The 21,858-nt window shown below is 40.7% G+C and overlaps 1 protein-coding gene across 2 annotated transcripts in view; it reads right to left on the minus strand.

Annotated features, from left to right (window-relative positions):
* APBA3 (amyloid beta precursor protein binding family A member 3) overlaps positions 1-21,858 on the minus strand; it is a 675,569-nt gene that overhangs the window by 467,309 nt on the left and 186,402 nt on the right. For both annotated transcript variants that reach the window (XM_044053886.1, XM_044053885.1), the window contains exon 4: positions 4,253-4,398. In XM_044053886.1, the coding sequence (XP_043909821.1) occupies positions 4,253-4,398 (146 nt within the window). The remainder of the gene's footprint in view (positions 1-4,252; positions 4,399-21,858) is intronic.

Here is a 21,858-nt window from a genome sequence, read left to right on the forward strand (position 1 = left end):
GAACGCTGAATATAGAAAAATCGCACTTCTCCTTAAAGCTTCTTTTTGCAGGGGGCAAGCCCCCCTGCACCCCCACCCAAACTTACATATAACAACTCTAAGATCGCATACCTAACAGAAATGGCATTGCGGACTTGATTAGTATATGCAAGTCCGTTCTTTCGGCCATTCAGTCTCCATGAGCGAGTCCCAACATTTCAAATGGTTACCATTAAAAACACTATCTTTAAGAGATCTATGCTTGTAAATTAAAGGTTAAAAATGTTGTTATACTGAAAGCTAAGTTTTTACCCTTTCTTCTTTCTTTGGATTTGGCTATACAACAAATATACTGCAGATGTTCAGACCCAACAGACACAACAGATGGGTGTTTCTCACAGTCAGCACATACTTGGGGGCACTGCTGAATGATAAGAGAACAGTTGCTTCTTTCAAGGAACAATACTGCTACCAACCCACTTAGTCTCAATTATATTCTGCTAATAATTGATAGCTTTTCTAACATTTTGAAGACATAGCAACATAAGTGCTGTCTGTACAAGACACGTTATGGCTAATGACAAATTAGCTTTGTTCTACTGTTTTACTGCATAACTCTCATTTTCTGCCTAATAAAGCAAATACAGCTATTGTAATGGGTCATAAGCACAGGAAGAAAGAATCCTAATCATCCCAGAGTAGTGATGGGAAGGTTCACCACAACCTTTTACCAGAAGGAAGAAAATCACATGAGAGGTAAGGAGAAGTACTTGCCAATTAAGTTAACATGTTTTTTCTTATTTGAAGGACTTGAGATCATATAGTCTTTCCTGTGACGAGTCTGGAAGATTAGCATATTCTTTCTTCTGAGCAGGGTGAGAAATTATTATGTTTTTGGATATGGAAATTATAATAGCAACTGCAGGACTTTCAATGAAGGGATGGGTCAAAAAGTTTTATATTTTGAGGTATAGAAATTCCTGCTTCACAGTGTGATCACTGAATAACTGGATGTGTGTAACATTTGGACATTTTGGGATATACAGAAGCCACCTAAGATCTTGGGATGTGTCACATTTTCATCTTTCCAAAACTCAGTAAAAAACATTACAGAGTTCTGGTCAGCCTCTTCCATAGTGATTCCTGAATACTGACCATAAAGTATATATGAATAAGTTGCAAATAGTCCATTTCTGACAGTTCTGCTTTTGATATTCTGGGATCAATCTAGCTTTGACAATGAACAGAGAAACTAGAAACTACATTCTGGGCAAATGTTATTTTAACACTTATAAAAACTGAAAAAGTGTTTAATAAATTACTCTGATCCTGTTTATTTACAGTTTTTTAAGTATATTGCTTCACTACCTCCTTCATAAATTGAGGAAAGTATATTAAATCAGTCAACTAGTTACAGGATTGCGTTGGTTTGGACATGTTCTGAGGAGGGATGCTGGGTATATTGGGAAAAGAATGCTAAGGATGGAGCTGCCAGGTAAGAGGAAAAGAGGAAGGCCTAAGATAAGGTTTCTGGATGTGGTGAGAGAGGACATGCAGGTGGTTGGTGTGATACAGCAAGATACACAGGACAAAAAGAAATGGAAACAGATGATCCACTGTGGTGACCCCTAACTGGAACAGCCAAAAGAAGAAGTTGTTACATCAGGTTTAGTTTGGACACTGGACCTCTTCTGGATTTCCATTACTCTTTCTCTTTGGTATCCTTTGCTTGTAAAATGAGAAAATATCTGCATATCTATTCACAACCGTAAGTGATGAAACATTCTGACATCCTGAATGTTTACACTGATGCTTTATTAACTCTTCCTAGTCCTAACACTGATGTGATCAGAGAATTTCAAATCTTTTTCATAGTTTTTGTGTATTTTTCAGGCTTGAGATGGTTAAGATATGTCTGAGTCTTAACGTATTTATAGCTAAAGAATGCACATCTTTCATCAAATAAACTGGAGAAGAAATTATATCTTCTGTTCAGTAAATCATGTTTGATAAGCTGCCATTCTAGATGAATATATTAAAGAGTAATGGTTACAATGAATAAAACAAAATTACCTTACTTAAAACAACACTGATTCCAAACCTTGTTTATCCTATAATTGCTTCTATAACGCATCACATCCATCAACTCAGGCTGGCAGGCAGGCAGTGGGGACAGTCTTATCTACAAACTGTTGAGTTCTTATAACATTAAGTTCTGTTATGCAAAGGTCATCAAAGGAATGCATGTCCAGTAGCGTATGCAGTTGGCTAATTTTATTGTTTAAGCTCTGTATATTAAGATGGGCTATCAATAAGGAGTTAGTAGTTTTGGACAGGGTTGTATGAGTGGTGGTTTGGGGCAGTTGGGGGTTTAGTAGGGTGTTAGGTCTTGGGTTGGGGTGGATATCCCCATGAAGAAGAGGGTGTTGTTGTAATGTATGTAAGAGCTTCAGGAGTTTGAAGAGAGTATATAGTGTTTTTCCTGGTTTGTTGGAGACTAATGTGGGCTAGCCTATGATATTTTGGGGAGAAAAGAAATGAGTAAGAAAGCACAATCTTGCTAGCTGTATACACTGCAGTGATCTGCTGATGTGGTGACACTACAAGTGAAATCCATGCCGACTTTGCTTTCATTTAAAGTAGGTATGGATTTCACTGAGAAATCATTGTATCAGTACAAAAGCCCTTTCCCTCAATTAATAATCGATTCTGTGGTACAGTGGGATTTTGGGGCTAAATACCAAAATGAAGAAAGTTAATTTTAGTGTAAAAATCAGTTTAAAAGTACATTCATTTACTCACTGAACTTTTTTTTCAACTATGTCACAAAATCCCCCACCTCCAATCAACAGCAGAAATAAAGGGGTTCTTTAAACAAAACCTGTTACATTACTTCCTTGTACAAAACCCCCCACTTACATCCATTTCAATGAAATAAGCTGAAGGCAACACAACATCAGAAAGGAAAAGAACCACACTTACTAAACATATTTTTCCACACAAGACTCATCAAAAATGAAATGAGTACTTAATAAACTGGTTTACAATTTGTGAAGTCCAAAGGTCTAGTTTTGTTTCATGTCAATCACTTCTTTATAGTTGCCACGCTCTCGTTGCAAAATTCAACAACTGTGGCAACTGTTAAAAGTGCTGTCTACAAACAGCTAAATGTACGTATAGGCCTAATAGGCAGCATACAACACAAGCAGCCACAGTGATGGTGATAAAACTTGTTAAAACTGTCTGTACAGCTGGAGCTGGCAAAACTATAAGAAAACAGCTTCTTCAAAACAAAACTGCAAACAGGTGTAAGCTTGACAGGACTCTTCTTTTGCTTCTGGACAAACCTTCACCTTGTTTCAGTAGTGCATTATGCTTCTGTTACATTCTGGACAAACATTGAGTATCAGTTGTATCTAACGTGCCCAGCAATGGGTACAGGCAATCTCAGGCAACAAAATTTGTCGTTTTCTGGCAAAACACAGAGGACTGAAGTCATTAAATAATAACATATATTTGAGTATGAGACTTTATATCCTTCAGGATCCGCAGTGGTGGTGCTGTGGTAGCGTTGTTGCCTCACAGTACGACGCTGACCGGTTCGACTTTCAGCTAGAGCGTCTTCTGCGTGGAGACATGCGTGAATGGGCATACCTTTGTTGAAGGTTGTGCATTAGGGCTGGAAACTCAGCATGCAAAAATCAACCATCAATCATTAGCGGACCGGAGTTCCGCTGTGGCGACCCCTAACTGGGAAAAAGCCGAAAGACACAACAACAACTTTATATCCTTCAGAAGAAGCATGTTATCGCAAATCCTATTATTTGGGCAACTTTCTGAGGTTATAAGAGCAATATTTAAAATTTGTCCCTATTTTGGGGCCTTTGTCCCTCAATTATTTTAGGCTTTGTCCATATTTCTTGTGCTAAGAGGGTGAGAGGTATGCAAGGCCAAAGCACTGAGCAAGCAAAATCTAAAGGACACAAAAAGAATAAAAAGTATAAAATTAAATACCTACAAATTTAAAGAAACAGGCATATACAAATGCTGGAAGGAAAGGTTGCACTACAAGGAAAAAAAAAAATCAAACTTTTCTTTTTAAATATATTTTCTATGTATTTGCTGGATTTGATGCATCACAGAAGTAAAATGCCTAAAACCGTTATGAAAATTATGGAGCCATTTTCAAAATGTCACCTTGTCACAGATTAATGGCAATTAGAATGTGGTCTTTATAAACTTGTTCATCTAGTAATAAATGTAAACTATGTACCTTGATCCGGTCAACAGCTTCTTGCGCTTGTGCCATGCGTACGTTAGTTGATGGATTTTTTTCAGAAAAGAGCTGTGTAGACCCTAAGTATTTTGCCCCAAAGATTACTCCATCCAGGAGGTCTTCTTTTTCACATGGACCAGGAACTGCAGAGAAAAGCAAAAATAAAAACATCCATAAATACACAAAAACATACTTGGAGGCTCTAAATAAAAATCTGCAAAAGCAACAGAGACCTCCAAAGGAGACATCCAAACAACCTCCACCCCCCCCAACACAAACCATGAAACACATACTTCACAAAACAAGTGTGCCACGCAATCACAGCCCTTAAGGCAAAATAATATACCCAACATATTAGTAATAGGTGACTCTATAGTCAGGTACACTGATGTCCCACTCACTAGGCTGAATAAGGAGAAGGTTATGTTAGCTGCCTGTCGGGTGCCAGGATCTGCCTCATAACACAAGCACTCAGGTCACTCCAGAACAAGTACAAATATGACTCTGTCATTGTCCATGTTGGTGTGAATGACCTGAGCTGTACCTCCCTGGACTACATGAAAAGAGACATGGAAGAGCTCTCTGATCACGTAGCCCAGGCCGGTATGACCCTGACCCTGAGTAGCAGCCTGCACTCACCAAGAATTATACCACGGTATAAAGAAAAAATTATCAATTTCAACAATTAGCTAAGTTTCTGGTGTCATTCAAAGGTGATCCAGTGTCTGTCTGCCTGGGATGACATGCTCGACAAGCCATGCCTGTTCCCTAGAGATGGCTTGCACATGTCACCCTTAGGCTTTCGAATACTGGCCAAGGCTCATGCCACCCCCCATAGTACCTTTTTTAGGCAAAGCTCAAAAGACAAACCCACCGCTGTAAATAGCACAAGTAACAAAAACTGAGGGTAATGCTACTCAATGCCAGAAGTCTAAACCTCAAAATGCACGCACTCGAGGCACTCCTCAGTATGGAGAAAATCGATATATGTGCAGTAAGAGAAACCTGGTTTAAGGCTCCAGAGAACACCCCAGCACTACCAGGCTACAACTCATGCCATACATTTCGGCCACAGAACCCGGACTGAAATACAAAAGGCGAGGGTGTATCCATATTCATCAATGATACCCACACCTCCAGGCTAGTGGCACAGCACAATGCTTCAGAGATCATCCACGTGCAACTAACAATGGGCAAAACTGCAATTCAAATTGTAGCTTGCTACAGATCAGCCACCATGTCCCAGGACCCTCATTCCGCATTTCTGGAAACACTGGGAAACATAAAGGTCCTACCAAACACCCTAATATTGGGTGATTTCAATTACTTAAAAATTAACTGGGAGAACTACTCAAGTACTAACTCCCTTGCCCAACATTTCCTAGAATTTATAAACTCAAACAACCTGGATCAACTGGTTAACACTCCCACCAGAGGTGACAACATATTGGACCTGGTCATCACCAACATGGCCGACCGGTGTTCCACACTGGAGGGCAACCCCTCGCTGGTTAGATCTGACCATAAACAAATCACTTTAGATATCCACATTCCGCTCCCACCCCCGGACAAGGAAACCACCATGAAAAACTTTTCAAAAGCAAACTTTACGTTACTTAAGACCGAGGTGGAAAGTTTCAAAGCCCCCATGCTAAAGGATAATGTTGTTCAAGCTGCAAAATCCTTTACTAATGCATTCTATGGGTACCTACAAGAATGCATGGATTGTGCTATCCCAAGCAAAACCAAGACTCACTCCTCAAAGAAAAGGAAACCAGTCTGGTGGACCCCTGCCATAAACAAGCTATACAACAGGAGGAGGAAACTAGTACAGAAAAGAGTGAAATCCCAACAAGGGAAGACATCCCTGATCAGTATCAGCAGGAAACTATGATCCCTCATAAAATCATCCAAGGCAAGCTCCGAAAGAAAAATTGCCAAGGACTCCAAAGATAAACACAAGGCATTCTTTAGCTATGTCAAGAATCTAAGTGGCAATGCTTAGATCTGTTCGGAGTTACTGCAGAATGGCACAAAATACACTGAACTGACCGATATCGCCAACATCCTGGCAGACAGGTTCAGTGCAAACTTCACCCCCTCTCACCCCCAAAAGGGCCCATAACCATACCAGAAAAATGTAGAGCCCCTGAAATCACAGACAATCGGGTTAAAACAGCCCTCTCCAAAGCCAAAAACACAGCATGAATGGGACCGGACGGTGTCCCAGGCTGCGTTCTACACAAGCTCAAAGACGAACTAACTCCTCACCTAAACACACTGTTCAAACTCAGCCTCTCCACAGGCTACGTACTCAGAGTGGTGCACAGCATTGGTTATTCCGCTCCACAAAGATGGCGCCACAACAGACCCCGGGAACTATCACGCTATAAGCCTGACTAGCTTGGTCTGCAAGGCTATGGAGCGCATCATCATGGAACTCCTTAACAGAGACATTGGAAACCTTCAAACAATGGACCCTACCCAGTTTGGCTTTGTTAAGGGCAGATCATGCCTCCTAAACTTGGTGGACTTCTTTGAGACAGTTACCAAGGCTACAGACGAGGGAAAGGTGGTACACACACTGCCTACCAAGACCTCACAAAGGCCCTCGACACCATCCCCCATTCTGGTATTATAGACAAGCTCACCAGCCTGAACATAAACCCCTACGTCACAAGATGGGTTGCCAACTGGCTCACGGACAGAACCCACATGGTGAGAGTTGCGGGAGCTAGGTCCGACTCTAAACCGGTTACAAGTGGCGTTCCCCAGGGCTCAGTCCTAGGACCCCTCCTGTTCGGCATACACTTCTCAGAGGTACAGACAAGCACAGGAGGACCACAGCTGACCAAGTTCACAGACGACTGCAAACTAGGGGCTATAATTGACTCTCCGACTGAGACAGACATACTCCAAAAGGGTCTCACTGAGACGGATACCTGATGTCAAAATCATGGCCTCAAGCTAAATGCCAAAATGTGCATAGTCATCCCCTTTGGAAAAAACACAGTACCCACAAACTACCACATAGGTGGTAGTCCCCTAAATACGGAAAACGTAATAAGGGATCTGGGGACCCAAGTGGACAGTAATCTCGCCTTTGATAATCACATTGCCAAAGTGGTTAGAAAATCCTTCTATGTGGCCCACCTAATCACAAAAGGGTTCACATCCGGATCAAAAGAGGTCACTGTGCCCCCTCTACCAGAGACTTCCCATGCTTTGGAACAAGATTCCAATCTACATTAGGCAGAGCTCCTCACTAACACTCTTCAAGAGAAACCTGGACGAGTGGATGGGAAACAGAAAGTTTACCCCGGGGATCACTTCAGTGGCTCTGCTGGACAGAGGCACAGGGAACTAATCTAAGGGGGTGGCAAAAGCCAACACATTCTGGCTAGGCTTATAACTGCCTTCGGGCAGATAGCCTAGTACCTACCTATGAATCTATAAAGTACTTGCTTCAGGCATCACATGACAGAATCTTCCTAATGTTTCAACAATTTATTTTACTCCTCTACAAGACTATCGGCCCATTCACTCTAATTTGTTTCTTCTCAATCCCTGATGTTCTTACACAGTTACATTTCAAGGCAGGACCATCATCATTGCTCAAATGTTAATTTACTTACTACAGGCACTTTATGACACCTAGGAGTTTGTTTCATAAAATACAGCTATAAGCAACTTAATATGGATTACTTCTGCAACCCAGTGCTTAGAGGTCTTCTTGGTAAAAATATAACAAATTTCCTTCTATTCACCAGTGTAATTCACTCTTCCAATCTGATCAGCTAATAGTTTCAGTCATGAAAAATGCCTATCCTATAATAATGCGCACTCTATAAAACTGATGTTGAAATGCAAAATATGAAAATTACACACTCACAGTAGCACTAGATCTGGAAGAGTAGATCCACCTTTACCAACCATTACGCCTAAACCTACCAAGACTTAGCCTGGCCTCAAAAACCTTCCGAAGCTACTGGCCATTCCCATTATCTATAATCCTGTGCAAAGGACCCTCTCCAGATCTCAGTTAGCCCACGCTAAGGCACAGTAATCAGCTAGAACTACTACATATACAAAAATATGTCAACAACAACAATGAATAGCTCGGATGTTATGTGTTGACCAAGGTAAGCATTTGCATTCTCCAATACAACAATAAGGTTACTTAGGATATATGAAGGATTGGCAGCAAGAATTAAAGTGGGTGGGCTCCTCTCTGATAATTCGTGTTTGAAGAGAGGAAAGATGAATGTCAGTCCTCTTTCCCCTTTTGTTATTTGTTTTAGATTTACAGTTACTATCAAAGAAAATAAGGGACTCCGAAATTCAAGGTTATAATTGGTACAGTAATCAAGAAAACATGGCTTTACCTGCAGACGATATTTGCTACCTGATACATCCAGAAAGGGACATGTCAATCTTATGGAACATTTTGAGACAGTCTCAAGCCTTTTCAGAACATAAAATTAATGAAGATACCAACAAAAGCTATAGCAGTAAATTATGTACCAACAAACAGATTGGTTTAGCAATACCTATATTTATGGCAGCTAAGGATATGTGGGAAAAGACTAATCAAACGATAATACAAAAAAAAAAATGAAAAAAATGGAAGGTCTTGTTTAGGGATATAGACAGCAAGACACAAGCAGTGTAAGTGTTTTAGCCCCTTTAGTTTTATATATGGGTCAGGCATATCTTTATTGACCAATGGAGACATTGTGGATAATAATTAATAAAAGAGTTAAAGGAATTTATTTGGGAGGGGAAGAGGGCAAGAGTTAAGTGGGATAAGGTGATCCTTCCAATAGAAAAAGTTGGTTTAAGATTACCCAAACTGAAAGGATATTTTAGAGTTATACCTTCATATATAACTCAAGCAGAAGGTTATAATTCAAAGTCGAAAGCAATTATGATGATGAAGGGGGTTTCAAGAAATAAGAAGAGAGGGATATTTTGGATGCAGATCCTTAAGGAGAATAGTAACAACCATACAGAAAGTCTGGTTCTGAAAGGAGCGAGAAATAAGTCAGCAAGCAAAAAAGAGTAGTACTGCTGAAACTGAATTCGTCCTCAAGTCTTGGTAAGTACCTTCACAAGGTGGACCCTGTTTTCCACAAAATCTCACCAAGACAACACCAATATATAAACTGTACTTTATATAGCTTATATTACGGACAGAAATAGGTCAATGGGGTCCAAATGGATAGACAAGTCAGCAAGCAAAGGAGAGTAGTACTGCTGAAACTGAATTCATCCTCAAGTTTTGGAGAGTACCTTCATGAGGTGAACCCTGTTTTTCACAAAATCTCACAAAGACAACACTGATATATAGACTGTATTTTATATAGCATATATCATGGACAGAATAGGTCAAAAATTAAAAAAGATAGCTGGGTCCACAAGACCCATGATAAAAAAGTGCAGAATCCTGGTAGGCGCACTGGTGCCAGGAAGGGAAAAAAAAGTGTAGAATCCTCAAAGTACAGAAACATTCCTACAATGGGGCCAGGCCAAGGGGGACGAAGCCCCCCCCCCCCCCCCGCTGTAGAAGGAAGTACCAGTCTACAAAAATCACAAAATCTGATAGGCCAAAAACAACCATAAAGACGATAGAGTGGACTATTGAGCATAAGAAAGAAATTATGCATTGTTACTATTATGCAAAAAGCCCAGAATTTCCAGACACAAGATGTACAAAAAGATTGAGAGAGAAATTAGAGGAAAGAAAAATGCTTCCACAAGAAAAACTGTTAGAAGCTTCAAATAAAAATTTGTCTTCATTAATACAACAGATTTGAAAAAAACATTACACAGACCAAGAAACTTTGATCTGTTTTGGGGAAAAAAAAGCATCTTGGGAAGTGCAAAAATATAAACAAAACCTAGAGATTTTTGAAAAGTATAAAAAAGAAATATGGACACAGGGAAAAAAGGAGAGATTTGATATGGTGCAATATTTATGTACAGTTGAAAGCCAACTTAATTAATACAAAAAAGGCAGCCACAAAAGATATTTGAAGAGACATACAGGCAAAGGCATCCAGATATGAAAAATTTCACAATAAAAAAATAATATCAGAAAGAGGGAATGTAGAAAAGAAGATTAGTAAAGCAGAAGTTAAAAAATAGAGGTTGAAGTTATGGAATGCCTGTGAAGTAAAGGATTTGGTGTAGGTCTGTTGATGGTGATGATGGAAGGAGTCCCCCAAAGTAAGGAGACACAGGAAGATCAGGAGACATCTGAAGAAGAAATATGGACATGGGAGAGAAAGATTTAACATAATATAATGTTTATGCAAAGGAGAAAACAAAATTAATCAATAGAAAAAGAGCAGCACCAAAGATATTTGAAGAGAAATACAGGCAAAGGAATCCGGACATACAACACTTTACAATACAAAAAATAATAAGACAAAGAGAAAAAGTAGAAAATAAGATTAGTAATAGAGAAATTAAAGAAATAGAAACTGAGGTTATGGAGTACCTGCGAAGTGAAGGATTCAGTGTAGAAAATCTAACTCAGAAAGCACCAGAGCAGGATAAAGCAATGGACATACATATTAAAAGGGAACCTAGTGAAACGGGAAAGCAACTAATCATTTGCCACATGAAGGTATTTTGGCTCCTTCCACAAGAAACAAGTATAAATGCTCACTTGAAGCTGGACAGCAAGGGAAGGAACAGGAAACTGTGGCAACTCTGATGCAGTCAATGTTGAGGAGTGATAGGCCAGTAAGTTCCCATATGACAGAGCAACGGATGCCACAGGATGAAATTGAAGAGAATGTGCCACAGGAAGATGTTATAGAACTTTCTATAGAATACTCGCAAGAAATGGAGAACAAAAAAAATGTACCCTCAGTTTAGAAAACAATTAGCGAAGTGAAGAGTTGCTTGATTTAATAGAGACAGACATATTAAGATCAATGAAATAAATCGACTGCAGAAGGTCAATAAAACCCAAAAAGTCAAAAGTTTGATAAAACAAATGAACACAGTAATTAGGACTGTCCATAGAGATCCATGCGATATAACAGAAGTAAACAGGATAAATTACTGTGCAGCTAAATAAATAACAGATAAAATTCTACCAAAAGAACACAGGGAAGTAAGGGAAAGGAATGGGAGAAATCGAATACCATCATGGGAGTACTGAATAGAGAAAACTATAAAGCAATTAAGACAAGAAGTGTCCCTGTTAGAAGAGTATAGAAAAGGGAACAGATCAACAAAAATACTCAGAAAGATGTAATATAAGCAATGTGCAATATTATACTGGATCGGGATTTATCATGCACTATTGCATATAATAAACTAAAAAGATCAGCACAGGCAGAAAAACTTAGACAATACACAGATAAATATAAAGGAAAAGTACAAAATAAGCAATTTACTGATGACCCAAGAAAGTTTTATAGAAAAATGGGAAACAAGGTAAAAGTAATTGAAAGACCACCAAAAAATAAGAAATGGATACATTTTGGATAATTATTTATGAAGATCCTGTGGAACATAAAGATGCTAAATGGATAGAAGAAGTAAAAGAAAGAATAAGAATTTCAAAAGTACAGGATACGAAACGGGATGAAGTAACAGCCAGACAAGACTGAAACAAAGTTAAGAAAGGCCTCTAACTGGAAAACCCCAGGCCCAGATGCAGTACCCAACTTCTGGTTAAAAGTATTAACATCTTTGTACGAAGATTTAGCCATGAGTAAGAACTATTTTTATGTGTACCCCGAACAGACACCAACCTGGCTAACATCAGGAAAAACAACACTCCGACTTAATAGTGAACCTGCAAGCTACCCTAAAAATTATAGGCCAATAACTTGACTTCCGATGATGTATAAACTATACACCGGAATTGATGCTAACAGAGTTTATAGTCATTTAGAAGAAAACACAATTATGGCAATAGAACAAAGGGGCAATATAAAAAAGTCATACAGAACAAAGGATCATTTGCTGTTAAATAAAGTCATAGTAGAGAAAGTACAGTTTTGTACCTACCATAAATGTAGATGTTCGAGTGCTAATACAGCTGCAGTCATAACAGATGGGTTCTCCTGCCGTTAGGCGGGTCCTCGGTCGGCCGAATTCCAAAGTCTAGGTCCGGCGTCGGTTGTCGTCGCCTCTTCACTGACGTCAGTGCGACAGGGGTATAAAAGAACCAGCCAACGCCATTTTCTTCAGTTTTTCTTGCCCCAGATGTCAGGTGCCCCCAGAAGAAAGGCAATACATAAAATTATGTAATAATGCAATGCAATATAATCAAAAAACAGTAGTTGCAAGCAAATACACCATAAAAGAAAACCCCTAGAGGGGAAGGAGGGAGGGAAACCTGGACTGCAGCTGTATTAGCACTCGAACATCTACATTTATGGTAGGTACAAAACTGTACTACGTTCATCATGCATACAGCTGCAGTCATAACAGATGGGTAGAATCCCAAAGCTAAGAAAGGGGTGGTAGGCACTAGGTGGAACTAGGAGGAGCCAAAATGCCCTGCAAAACTGCAGTGGCAAAGCCTGCTCTAGATTTGGAGTATAATGGTAGGTTGTAGTGCTTGGAGAAGGTATGCACAGAACTCCAAGTGGCTGCTTCCAAAATATCCTTGGTAGGTACTCCTCTGAGGAAGGCTGCAGAGGTGGCTGTGGTCCTGGTGGAATGGGTTCTAATGCCTGTAGGTACAGTTTTGCCATGAAAAGAATAGCAAAAGCGTATGCAGTGTGCTATCCATTTTGAGATTGTCTGTTTGGAAATTGGCTTTCCTTGAACTCCTACCGCATAGGCCACAAAGAGCTGTTCTGCTTTTCTGAAAGGCTTTGTTCTGTCCAAATAATAACGCAGTTGTCTGTGGATGTCCAAGGAATGTAGTAATCTCTCCCCCTTGTTTTGAGGATTAGGATAAAAAGTGGGTAAATGTATGGCCTGATTTAAAGGTACCCTGGATACCACTTTAGGCATAAAGGACGGGTTGGTTCGTAAGGAAACTCTGTCCTGATGGAAGATGATAAAAGGCTGGACAGCCATGAGAGCCTGTAGTTCTGAAACTCTACGAGCTGAAGTGATAGCCAGAAGGAAAGCTGTTTTCCAGGACAAATATTGCAAATCTGATAAGGCAGCTGGCTCAAAAGGAGGCAAGGTCAGTTTTTCCAGAATGAAATTAAGATCCCAAGCAGGTATTGGTTGTTTCCTTGGAGGTCTTAAATTCTTAGCCCCTCTCAGGAACTGTCTTAAGAGAGGGTGAGAGAATAAAGGTGGATCAGTGTTGTATTCTGCAGAAATGGCTGAGGCATGGATTTTGATGGAGGAGAACGAAAGTCCACTGCTTAGCAGTTCAGCCAAATATTGTAGTATTTGAGGTAAATTCATTTTTCCAGGGTCCTGGCCCTTTTTCTCATTCCAGACGCAAAAACGTTTCCATTTTGCGGAGTAAGCTTTTCTAGTTGAAGGCCTTCTGGCCTCCAAAATGACATCCTGCACCTCCTTGGAGAGTAGGGCCTGCTGTGATGCTAAGGAATCTTCCATGCGGCTAGATTGAGTGTTTTTAGCTGACTGTGAAAAGTTTTGAAGCTGTGCTGAGTCAGAAGAAGAGGCATTAGAGGCAGGGTCCATGGTGGGGAATACGTCAGGCTCCTCAGGAGTGGGTACCAGTGTTGCCTTGGCCAGTCCGGAGCAATGAGGATCATCTTTGGTCTGTCTGCTCTGGTCTTCAATAGGACTTTGGGCAGCAGAGGAAGAGGCGGGAAGGCATAAACTGTCATTGATGTCCAACTGAAAGAGAGAGCATCCACTCTCCAGGCCTTTGGATGGAAGATCCTTGAGCAGAATTTTGTCAATTGATGATTTTTGTGGGAGGCAAAGAGATCTATGTCTGGCCTTCCCATTCTTGGATTATTTCTGTAAAACCTTTTGGATGCAACTTCCATTCGTGTGGATCTGTCATATTCCTGCTTAGGTTGTCTGCCAGCATGTTTTCCTTGCCTGGCAAGTACTGTGCTTGTAGTTCCATTTGTAAGTCCATGGCCATGTTCCAAAGTGACATGGTCAGTCTGCATAGGGGGTAAGAATGTGTTCCTCCCTGCTTGTTTATGTACCACATAACTGTGGTGTTGTCCGTTCTTATCAATAGTTGACCTGGATGTAGAAGGTCCTTGAAAGCTATAATAGCATTTATTACTGCTAGCATTTCTTTTTGATTGATGTGAAGGTGCTTTTCTTTTTGTGACCATTTGCCCTGAATGCACCGGTCTGTCATGTGCGCCCCCCAGGCGTAGTCCGAGGTGTCTGTTGTAATGACTTGATTTGCTTGAGGCTTGCTGAATGGAAGACCTGTGTTTGTTTGACATGCTTGAGCCCACCAGAGAAATTCCTTTTGCAGACATGGAATTAGTGGTATTATTGTTTCCAAACTGTGGCTGTGTTGAGACCATATGTTTTTTAGGTACCATTGTAGTTTTCTCATATGCAGCTTTGCACATGGGATTAGTAAGATGCAAGATGCCATGAATCCCAGAGCCTGCAGGATTTTCCTTGCAGTCAGCCTGGTGCAATTTGCCAGTGTTCTGAAGTATTGAATTAGTTGCCCCTGCTTCTCTGGCATGAGGTAGGCCATCTGGGTGTTTGTGTCCAAATTGGCACCCAGGAAAATTATCTTCCGAGAGGGTATTAGCCTTGATTTCTCTTTGTTGACTGTGTATCCCAGAGAGTTTAATAACATCATTACATGAGCCAGATGTTTCAGAAGAATGTGCTCGCTGTCCGCTTGGATCAGGCAGTCATCCAAATAAGGGTATATTTGTATCCCTTGAAGTCTGCAGTAGGCAATTACTGATGCCAAGCATTTCGTGAATACTCTGGGCGCAGTAGATAAGCCAAAGGGCAATGCAGAGAATTGATAATGGATTGAACCTGCAAGAAATCTGAGGTATCTTCTGCAATTTTGTCTGATTGGGACATGCAGGTATGCCTCCTTGAGGTCCAATGTTACCAGCCAAGACTCCTTGCCCAGCATAGGAAGAAGTTGCTGTAGAGTGAGCATCTTGAATTTTGGTACGAGTAGGAATGTGTTTAGGATGGAAAGATCCAAAATAGGTCTCCAATCTTTTCCCTTCCTTGGCACCAGAAATAGCCTGGAATAAAAACCTTGACCTTGTTCGTGTAGGTACCTCTTGAATAGCTTTCATGTTTATGAGATCTGAAATTTGCCTTTGTGCCTCTGCCCTTTGATTGTGTGGCAGGTTTGGCATGCCTCTCATTTTTGGAATGGTATGAAAATGGAATTTGTAGCCTCTGTTTATAATGTCCAGGATCCATTTGTCCTTTGTGACAACATGCCAATTTTTTGAAAATAGTGCCAGCTTTCCTCCTAAGAGGGCTGCCATTTGAGACCTGGTTGGCATGCAAAGGGGAAAGTCATTGGGTTTGCTTTCTGAAAGATTGCGAGTTGTCCTCACCACCTCTTTGTGTAGGAGCTTGCCATTGTCTGCCTCTATACGATCCTTGTGATTGTCCTCTGCCCCTCGGGCGCCTGTATCTGCCTCTTTGGGGTCTGTCTGTGGCAGGAAAGGACCAGTTTTTGGAAGGCCAATTTCTACTAAAACGTGGGGGTTGAACATGCAGAAATTCTTTCACAGTTTGCATTGATTTAGCCTTTTCCTCCATTTTCTGTAATACTTCCTCAGCATTAGCCCCAAATAGTACATCCTTTTTAAGAGGGGCGTCTAGTAATTTAGCTTTGACATGATCAGGCAAGGCTTGTTCCTTGAGCCAGGCATGCCTACGTATGACTGAGCCTGTAACAGCAGCTCTACATGAGGCCTCTAGAGCATCAAAACCACATTGTAAGGTATGTTTACCCACTTGTTCTGCACTATGCATCAAATCCTGCAACTCCTTCAAGTCTGGTTGTTCAGGTTGTGACATTTTACTTTTCAATTGTGATAACAAAAACTGTTGGTATTTTAGCATATGAAACTGACAGTTTAAGGCCCTCATGGATAAGGTAGCCGAGGTATATACCTTTTTTCCCCACCTTTCTAAGGATCTGGAATCTCTCTCGGAAGGCAATGGATTTTTGGCAATGGAGGCCTTAACTCCCTTGGGCCCTTGTGAGATGGTTTCTAGGTCAGCAGCATGGCTTTTGTATAGAAATTGTTGTGAATCAGGAACCCTGTAGTACCTGTCAGGCTTAACAGGAGCTGGAGGTAGAGAGTCCGGGTTAAGGCAGGCCTCCGAGTAAACATCTTCTAGGATGTCCAAGACAGGAGGTATAGCCAGAGGCCTGTGCTGGGGTAACAAAAAAAATTCCCTGAGCCTTTTCTTGGAATCTGAATAACCCTGGCCTTCCCAGTGGAAGTGTTCCCTTAAGGTATGCAAATCTTCCCCAAATGAATAATCCTCAGGGGGGGGATACAGAAAGAATAGACTCCTCTGCATCAGAGCCTTCAAAAGGGGAGTAAGACTGTTCCTGATCATCAGAGTGTTCTGAAATAATGGAACCCTGATCAGAGGCGGGGGAATCTTCCTCTACTCTGGGCCTTTTGTCCGGAGGTGGCTGAGAACCTCTGATTAGAGTAATTAAATCCTCAGCCATTTTAAGCATCTGTTTCTTAGGCATGGGGCCTGGAGATGGGCCCTGAGTAGCTGGTCTCTTAGAGTGCATGGATGCTTTAGACTTGGTGAAAGCCTTGATGGAGAAAGAAGAGGAAGGTCTGAAGACACCTTTAGTGGAGGTGGACCTGTCCACATTCTATGTTTCAACGCCGAGTGGCGTCGGTATCTGTAGTCGGGGTGTAGGCCGAGGAGCCTGCGACCTCGGGTACAGGAGACACAGCCAAAGATGTGTCGTCGGTAATCAGGGGCTGCATAGGCGCCTCGCTGAGAACCGGACCACGTGGAGTCGGCTTTGGCGTGGTGTCAGTAGAGGCTGCGGACCTCGAGTGTCGGTCCTTGTCTTTGAGTTTTTAGACAAAACCGGAGTCGGAGTATCCGACGACATAGTATAGTTAAATGCTTTCCCAAAAAAATGCTGGGCGAACTCCGCCCGACGCTTAATAGTGCGTTTGTTGAATGTAGCACAAAAGCGACAGACCGAGACGTCGTGGTCTGGGCCTAAGCAAGGAATACAGAGGGAATGGAAATCCTTATGCGGTATTTGCTTCCCACAAGAAATACAATTATTAACTTTGTCTGACATCGGTCTGAGGCAAGAAAAGTTTCCCCACCGGGGTACTTAGCTTTTAAGAAGACTTCGGTTTCCAAATTTTCGTAATCTCAGGAGCTGGCCGACCGGCACTTGCGAACTGCTTCTGCTTCGGGCACCGCGCGGCAAGAAAGACTGAAGAAAATGGCGTCGGCTGGTTCTTATATACCCCTGTCACACTGACGTCAGGGAAGAGGAGGTGACGACAACCGACGCCGGACCTAGACTTTGGAATTCGGCCGACCGAGGACCCGCCTGACGGCAGGAGAACCCATCTGTTATCACTGCAGCTGTATGCACGATGAACATCTGTAAAAAGGAGAAGAAGCTAAGTACTGCATGGATTGACTACAAAATGACATTTGACAGTATCCAACATTCATGGATAAAAGAGTGCTTAAAAATGTATAAGACACACCCTACACTGATAAACTACATCACAGTTACCATGAAACAGTGGCAAACCACTCCGCAGTTAAGCCATGATAAAAGACAAATTATTATTCCAGGGATAAAAATTCAAAGGGGGATATTCCAGGGTGACTCTCTGTCACCGCTGCTCTTTTGCCTTGCTCTTACCACATTAAGCTCTGTGCTTAACAGATTAGGTCATGGCTATAACTTGACTCCCAGAAAGCAATTAAGTGTAAAGACTTCTCTTCTCTTTGTCAATGATTTAAAATGTATGAACTCATCAGATGAGGAACTGAAAGCACAACTCCAAGTAGTCAAAACTTTTTCAGATGACATAAGAATGTCCTTTGGTCTTGATAAATGTGCAAAAGCAACCTTTAAAGCCGGAAAGCTGCAGCACCAAGAAAACATCAGTTTGGGACAATAATGTGATATAAAAGAACTAGAGCAAGAGGGAGTGTATAAATATTTTGGAACTGATGAAGAATCAACAATAAAACATGAACAAATGCAACTAAAACTTAGGAATATTTTAGAAGAGTTAATCCTGAATACAGCATTAATATCTAGCAACAAAATTCAAGCCTATAAACCAATTTGCTCTCCCTGTCCTAATTTAAAGTTTTGGAGTGATTGACTGGCCCCAAAAGGTGTTGGACAGATTAGACAGGAAAAACAAGAAGGATGCTTCATGCTCATTAAATGATTTATAAAAATCAGTGCATACCAAGATTCTGTAGGGGGTATGGGCCTCCTTGAAATTGATTACATGTATAGATCTGCAGTCGTGAGACTGCATACATATCTGCTGACCTCACAAGACCCAAACATAGTGAAAGTTTTGAAACATGAGGAGAATAAAGCTAAGATGATTTCCCTTCTTAGTACAGCAGAAGCATACTGGTCAAGCAGGAATGGAAATCAAACCAGAAGCAGATAAAAATCAGACAGCAACTGAATGCGCCAAAAACAAAAGAAAGAATACAAGGTGAAGGCTCAGATGACAAGGCAAGAAATGTGGAGAATACATAAATATAGTTGCAAGTATACAAAATGCCTGGAAGGACCTCATTTTGATCAGAATCGAACACAGGAATGGTTAAGGAGAGGCGAATTCAAACTAAAATATGAAAGGTTAATATTGGCAGCCCAAGATAGTGGACTACGTACACGTTGCTTTACAAAGTCCATTACTGAACATGTGGGAGAAACAGACAAATGACAGTTTTGTAAAACAGAACTGGAAACATTTGCACACATTGTTGCTGGTTCTGACATACTAATGGCAGAAGGACTGTATACTAAAACGCATGATAATGTGGCAAGACTGGTGCACTGGGGGTTGTGCAAACATTATAATATTGAAGTACCTGAAAAACACTGGAAACATGAGCCACAAAGCATCACAGAAAATGATGAAGTCGACATGACATGGGATTACCCGCTACCAATGGTTCAAAAGACAGATGTGAGAAAACCAGATATAGTGGTCCATGAAAAGAAGACAAAAGTAGCCCTGGATCATTGATCTCGCTACACCCAGTGACTACAGTGTCTTGCGTACAGAGAGACACAAAGTAAAAAAATATCAGGATTTATAGGCAGAAATGAGAGCAATGTGGAAGAAAGATATCCGGACAGTTCCAATAGTAGTAGGAGCAACGGGTGTTATGAAAAAGAATCTACAATCATATTTAGATATGTTATCAATACATGTAACTCTGTACAAACTGCAGGAGGAGTAATTACTGGGCACATTGCAGGTGCTACGAAGAGCACTTCTGGCTGACATCAAAGACTGAAACAACACTAATTTCAGGAACTTTAATCATACTTTGACTTAGGAATGGGGTCCATTTCCATCGTGGTATTAGCAGCCCAAATGATTTGGAGAAATTAAAAAGAGAGGAAAAAAGTGTTCTTAGAAGTAAACCAACATGAGAATAAGAATGTAAAAATGAGATTTTGCCAACACAGATGACTGCTAGTAGGGGTGAAGAAAATAGGCAAGAGGGGGCTGGAATTTACTGGTGAAAACTGGAAAAGCAACCAAAGTACTGGGAACAAATGACAGCGAGGGAAAGGCAATGGACTGGGATGAGGCCAAGATGATGTCTGGACTGCATGCTAGACACTATCTTCACTACCAGGGATTGATATCACAGTGTAGGCAAAGAGAATGGGGTATGGGAATCCCAACTGAAAGACCTAATCTGGTAGAGTTTTTAGTTGACTCTAGAACAGAAGTTGCCATTAAAAATGGATAATTAGTAGGGCATAAAAAAATACTGCACAGTAGCTGTAAGAATCAATCAGAGGAGGTTAGAAAAGACTGGGAAGAGAAACTGGAAGAGCAATTTACAAGGGAACAATGAGAGAACGTATGTATTGCTCCCAAGTACGCAACAAAATCCAGAAGGTTTGGGATTTTTACTTGGAAGTGTTTGCATAATTATCTTTATACCTCAAGCAGACTTCGGAGAAGTTTTACTCAAGTAGACAGCAAATGTTGGAGGTGTAATGGGGAAGAAAGAGGTAGCCTGGGAACATATGTTTTGGAGTGTAATGAGTTGGCACATTTTAAAAATTCCCTACAGAGTACTGTCAGGAATACTGGATGAGCAAATGGCTGTAACTAAGGAAATGATCCTTTTGAGTTGGAATAAAGAATCTGAATTGACTAGCCATAGTAAGGCCTTGTTAAGTTTAATTCTGTTGGCTACCAAAAAAACAATTACTAGAAAATTGAATTCAAAGTCTAAACTATTTTTGAAGTATTGCATATTATAAAACAGATAAAGCAAGTGGAAGCGTGATCCTTATAAAAGGGAAGGAGCAAATTACATATAAATAAATAGAAATGGTGGGAATACATGCAGAATAATGTTCAGGAAGAGGGGGAGTGAGTTTAAAGGGAAGCGAGGAATTGAACCAATTATTGGAAGCTGGACTAATGACAGTTATAAAGAATAGACATCTGACATATAAGGTATGTGAAAGGGAAAAAAAGTTAATATTTGTTTTCTTTTCGGTTAATGAATGTTTGCCTATGTCTTAAGTGATAATTTAATAAAGATGTTAAAAACACAATGACCAGAACGAAAAAAAAAATACAGCCTTCCAGACAAAGGAAGGTGGCAGGCAAGTTGATAAAAAAATGGAACTAGCCATCCTGATTTAGCATTACACCAAGTTCCATTTTCAGCAGCCAGTAGAGCAGAGTCCCAAGGCTATTCTCCTAGGTGGCCCCTCGTGGAGAAATTACCTTAAATCACTGTGGATTCAAAGGAAGATGTGGACTTGGAGATTACATCCAGTCTACCCAAAAGTATTTAGTGAAGCACAAAAAAAAAAACATTTTTAATGATTTCCACATAGCCAGTGCAAAAATATCATCCAAATATGCAATTCTGAAAATGACTTGAGAAGTAGCTACTACTCTAGCAGAGTGGGCTCTAGGCTCACAAAAAAGGTCAGCTATACTTCAGGTAACAGGGCTTAAAAGAGTCAATGAGGCACTTTGATAATCTCACGTTAAAAATAGTACAGCTCAGCACCTATTTGAAAAAAGAAACAACTAAAAGATCTTTCCTAATGTATTCAGCTCTATTATGGAAAAAAAATCTTAGATGAAACTACCCACGCATGCAATGTAAAAAATATTCAGGTTCTCTGGGAGTAATCTGGGGGAAAATCAAACATGTTTATAGACTGGCTAAGGTTAGTCTTGGTAGCTACCTTGGGCATAAAGGACATATTTCTTGTCAAACGCACTCTCTCCTTTTGGAAATTCAGGACAGGAGAACTTAGTTCCTTTCTGCTTGCTCAAATAATCATACTGTCAGTGTGGAGGACAACCTTGCAGTCTCTGGTTCCCTGCAGCGACAGACATGCATCTATCATTTTTATGAAGAATTATAAGTACTTCTGTTAAGAGAGTTTGTTGTTGTGCTATGGGCCA

The sequence above is a fragment of the Protopterus annectens genome, chromosome 13.part0, assembly GCF_019279795.1.
Source record: "Protopterus annectens isolate FY-2018-M chromosome 13.part0, PAN1.0, whole genome shotgun sequence".
Lineage (NCBI taxonomy): Eukaryota > Metazoa > Chordata > Ceratodontiformes > Protopteridae > Protopterus > Protopterus annectens.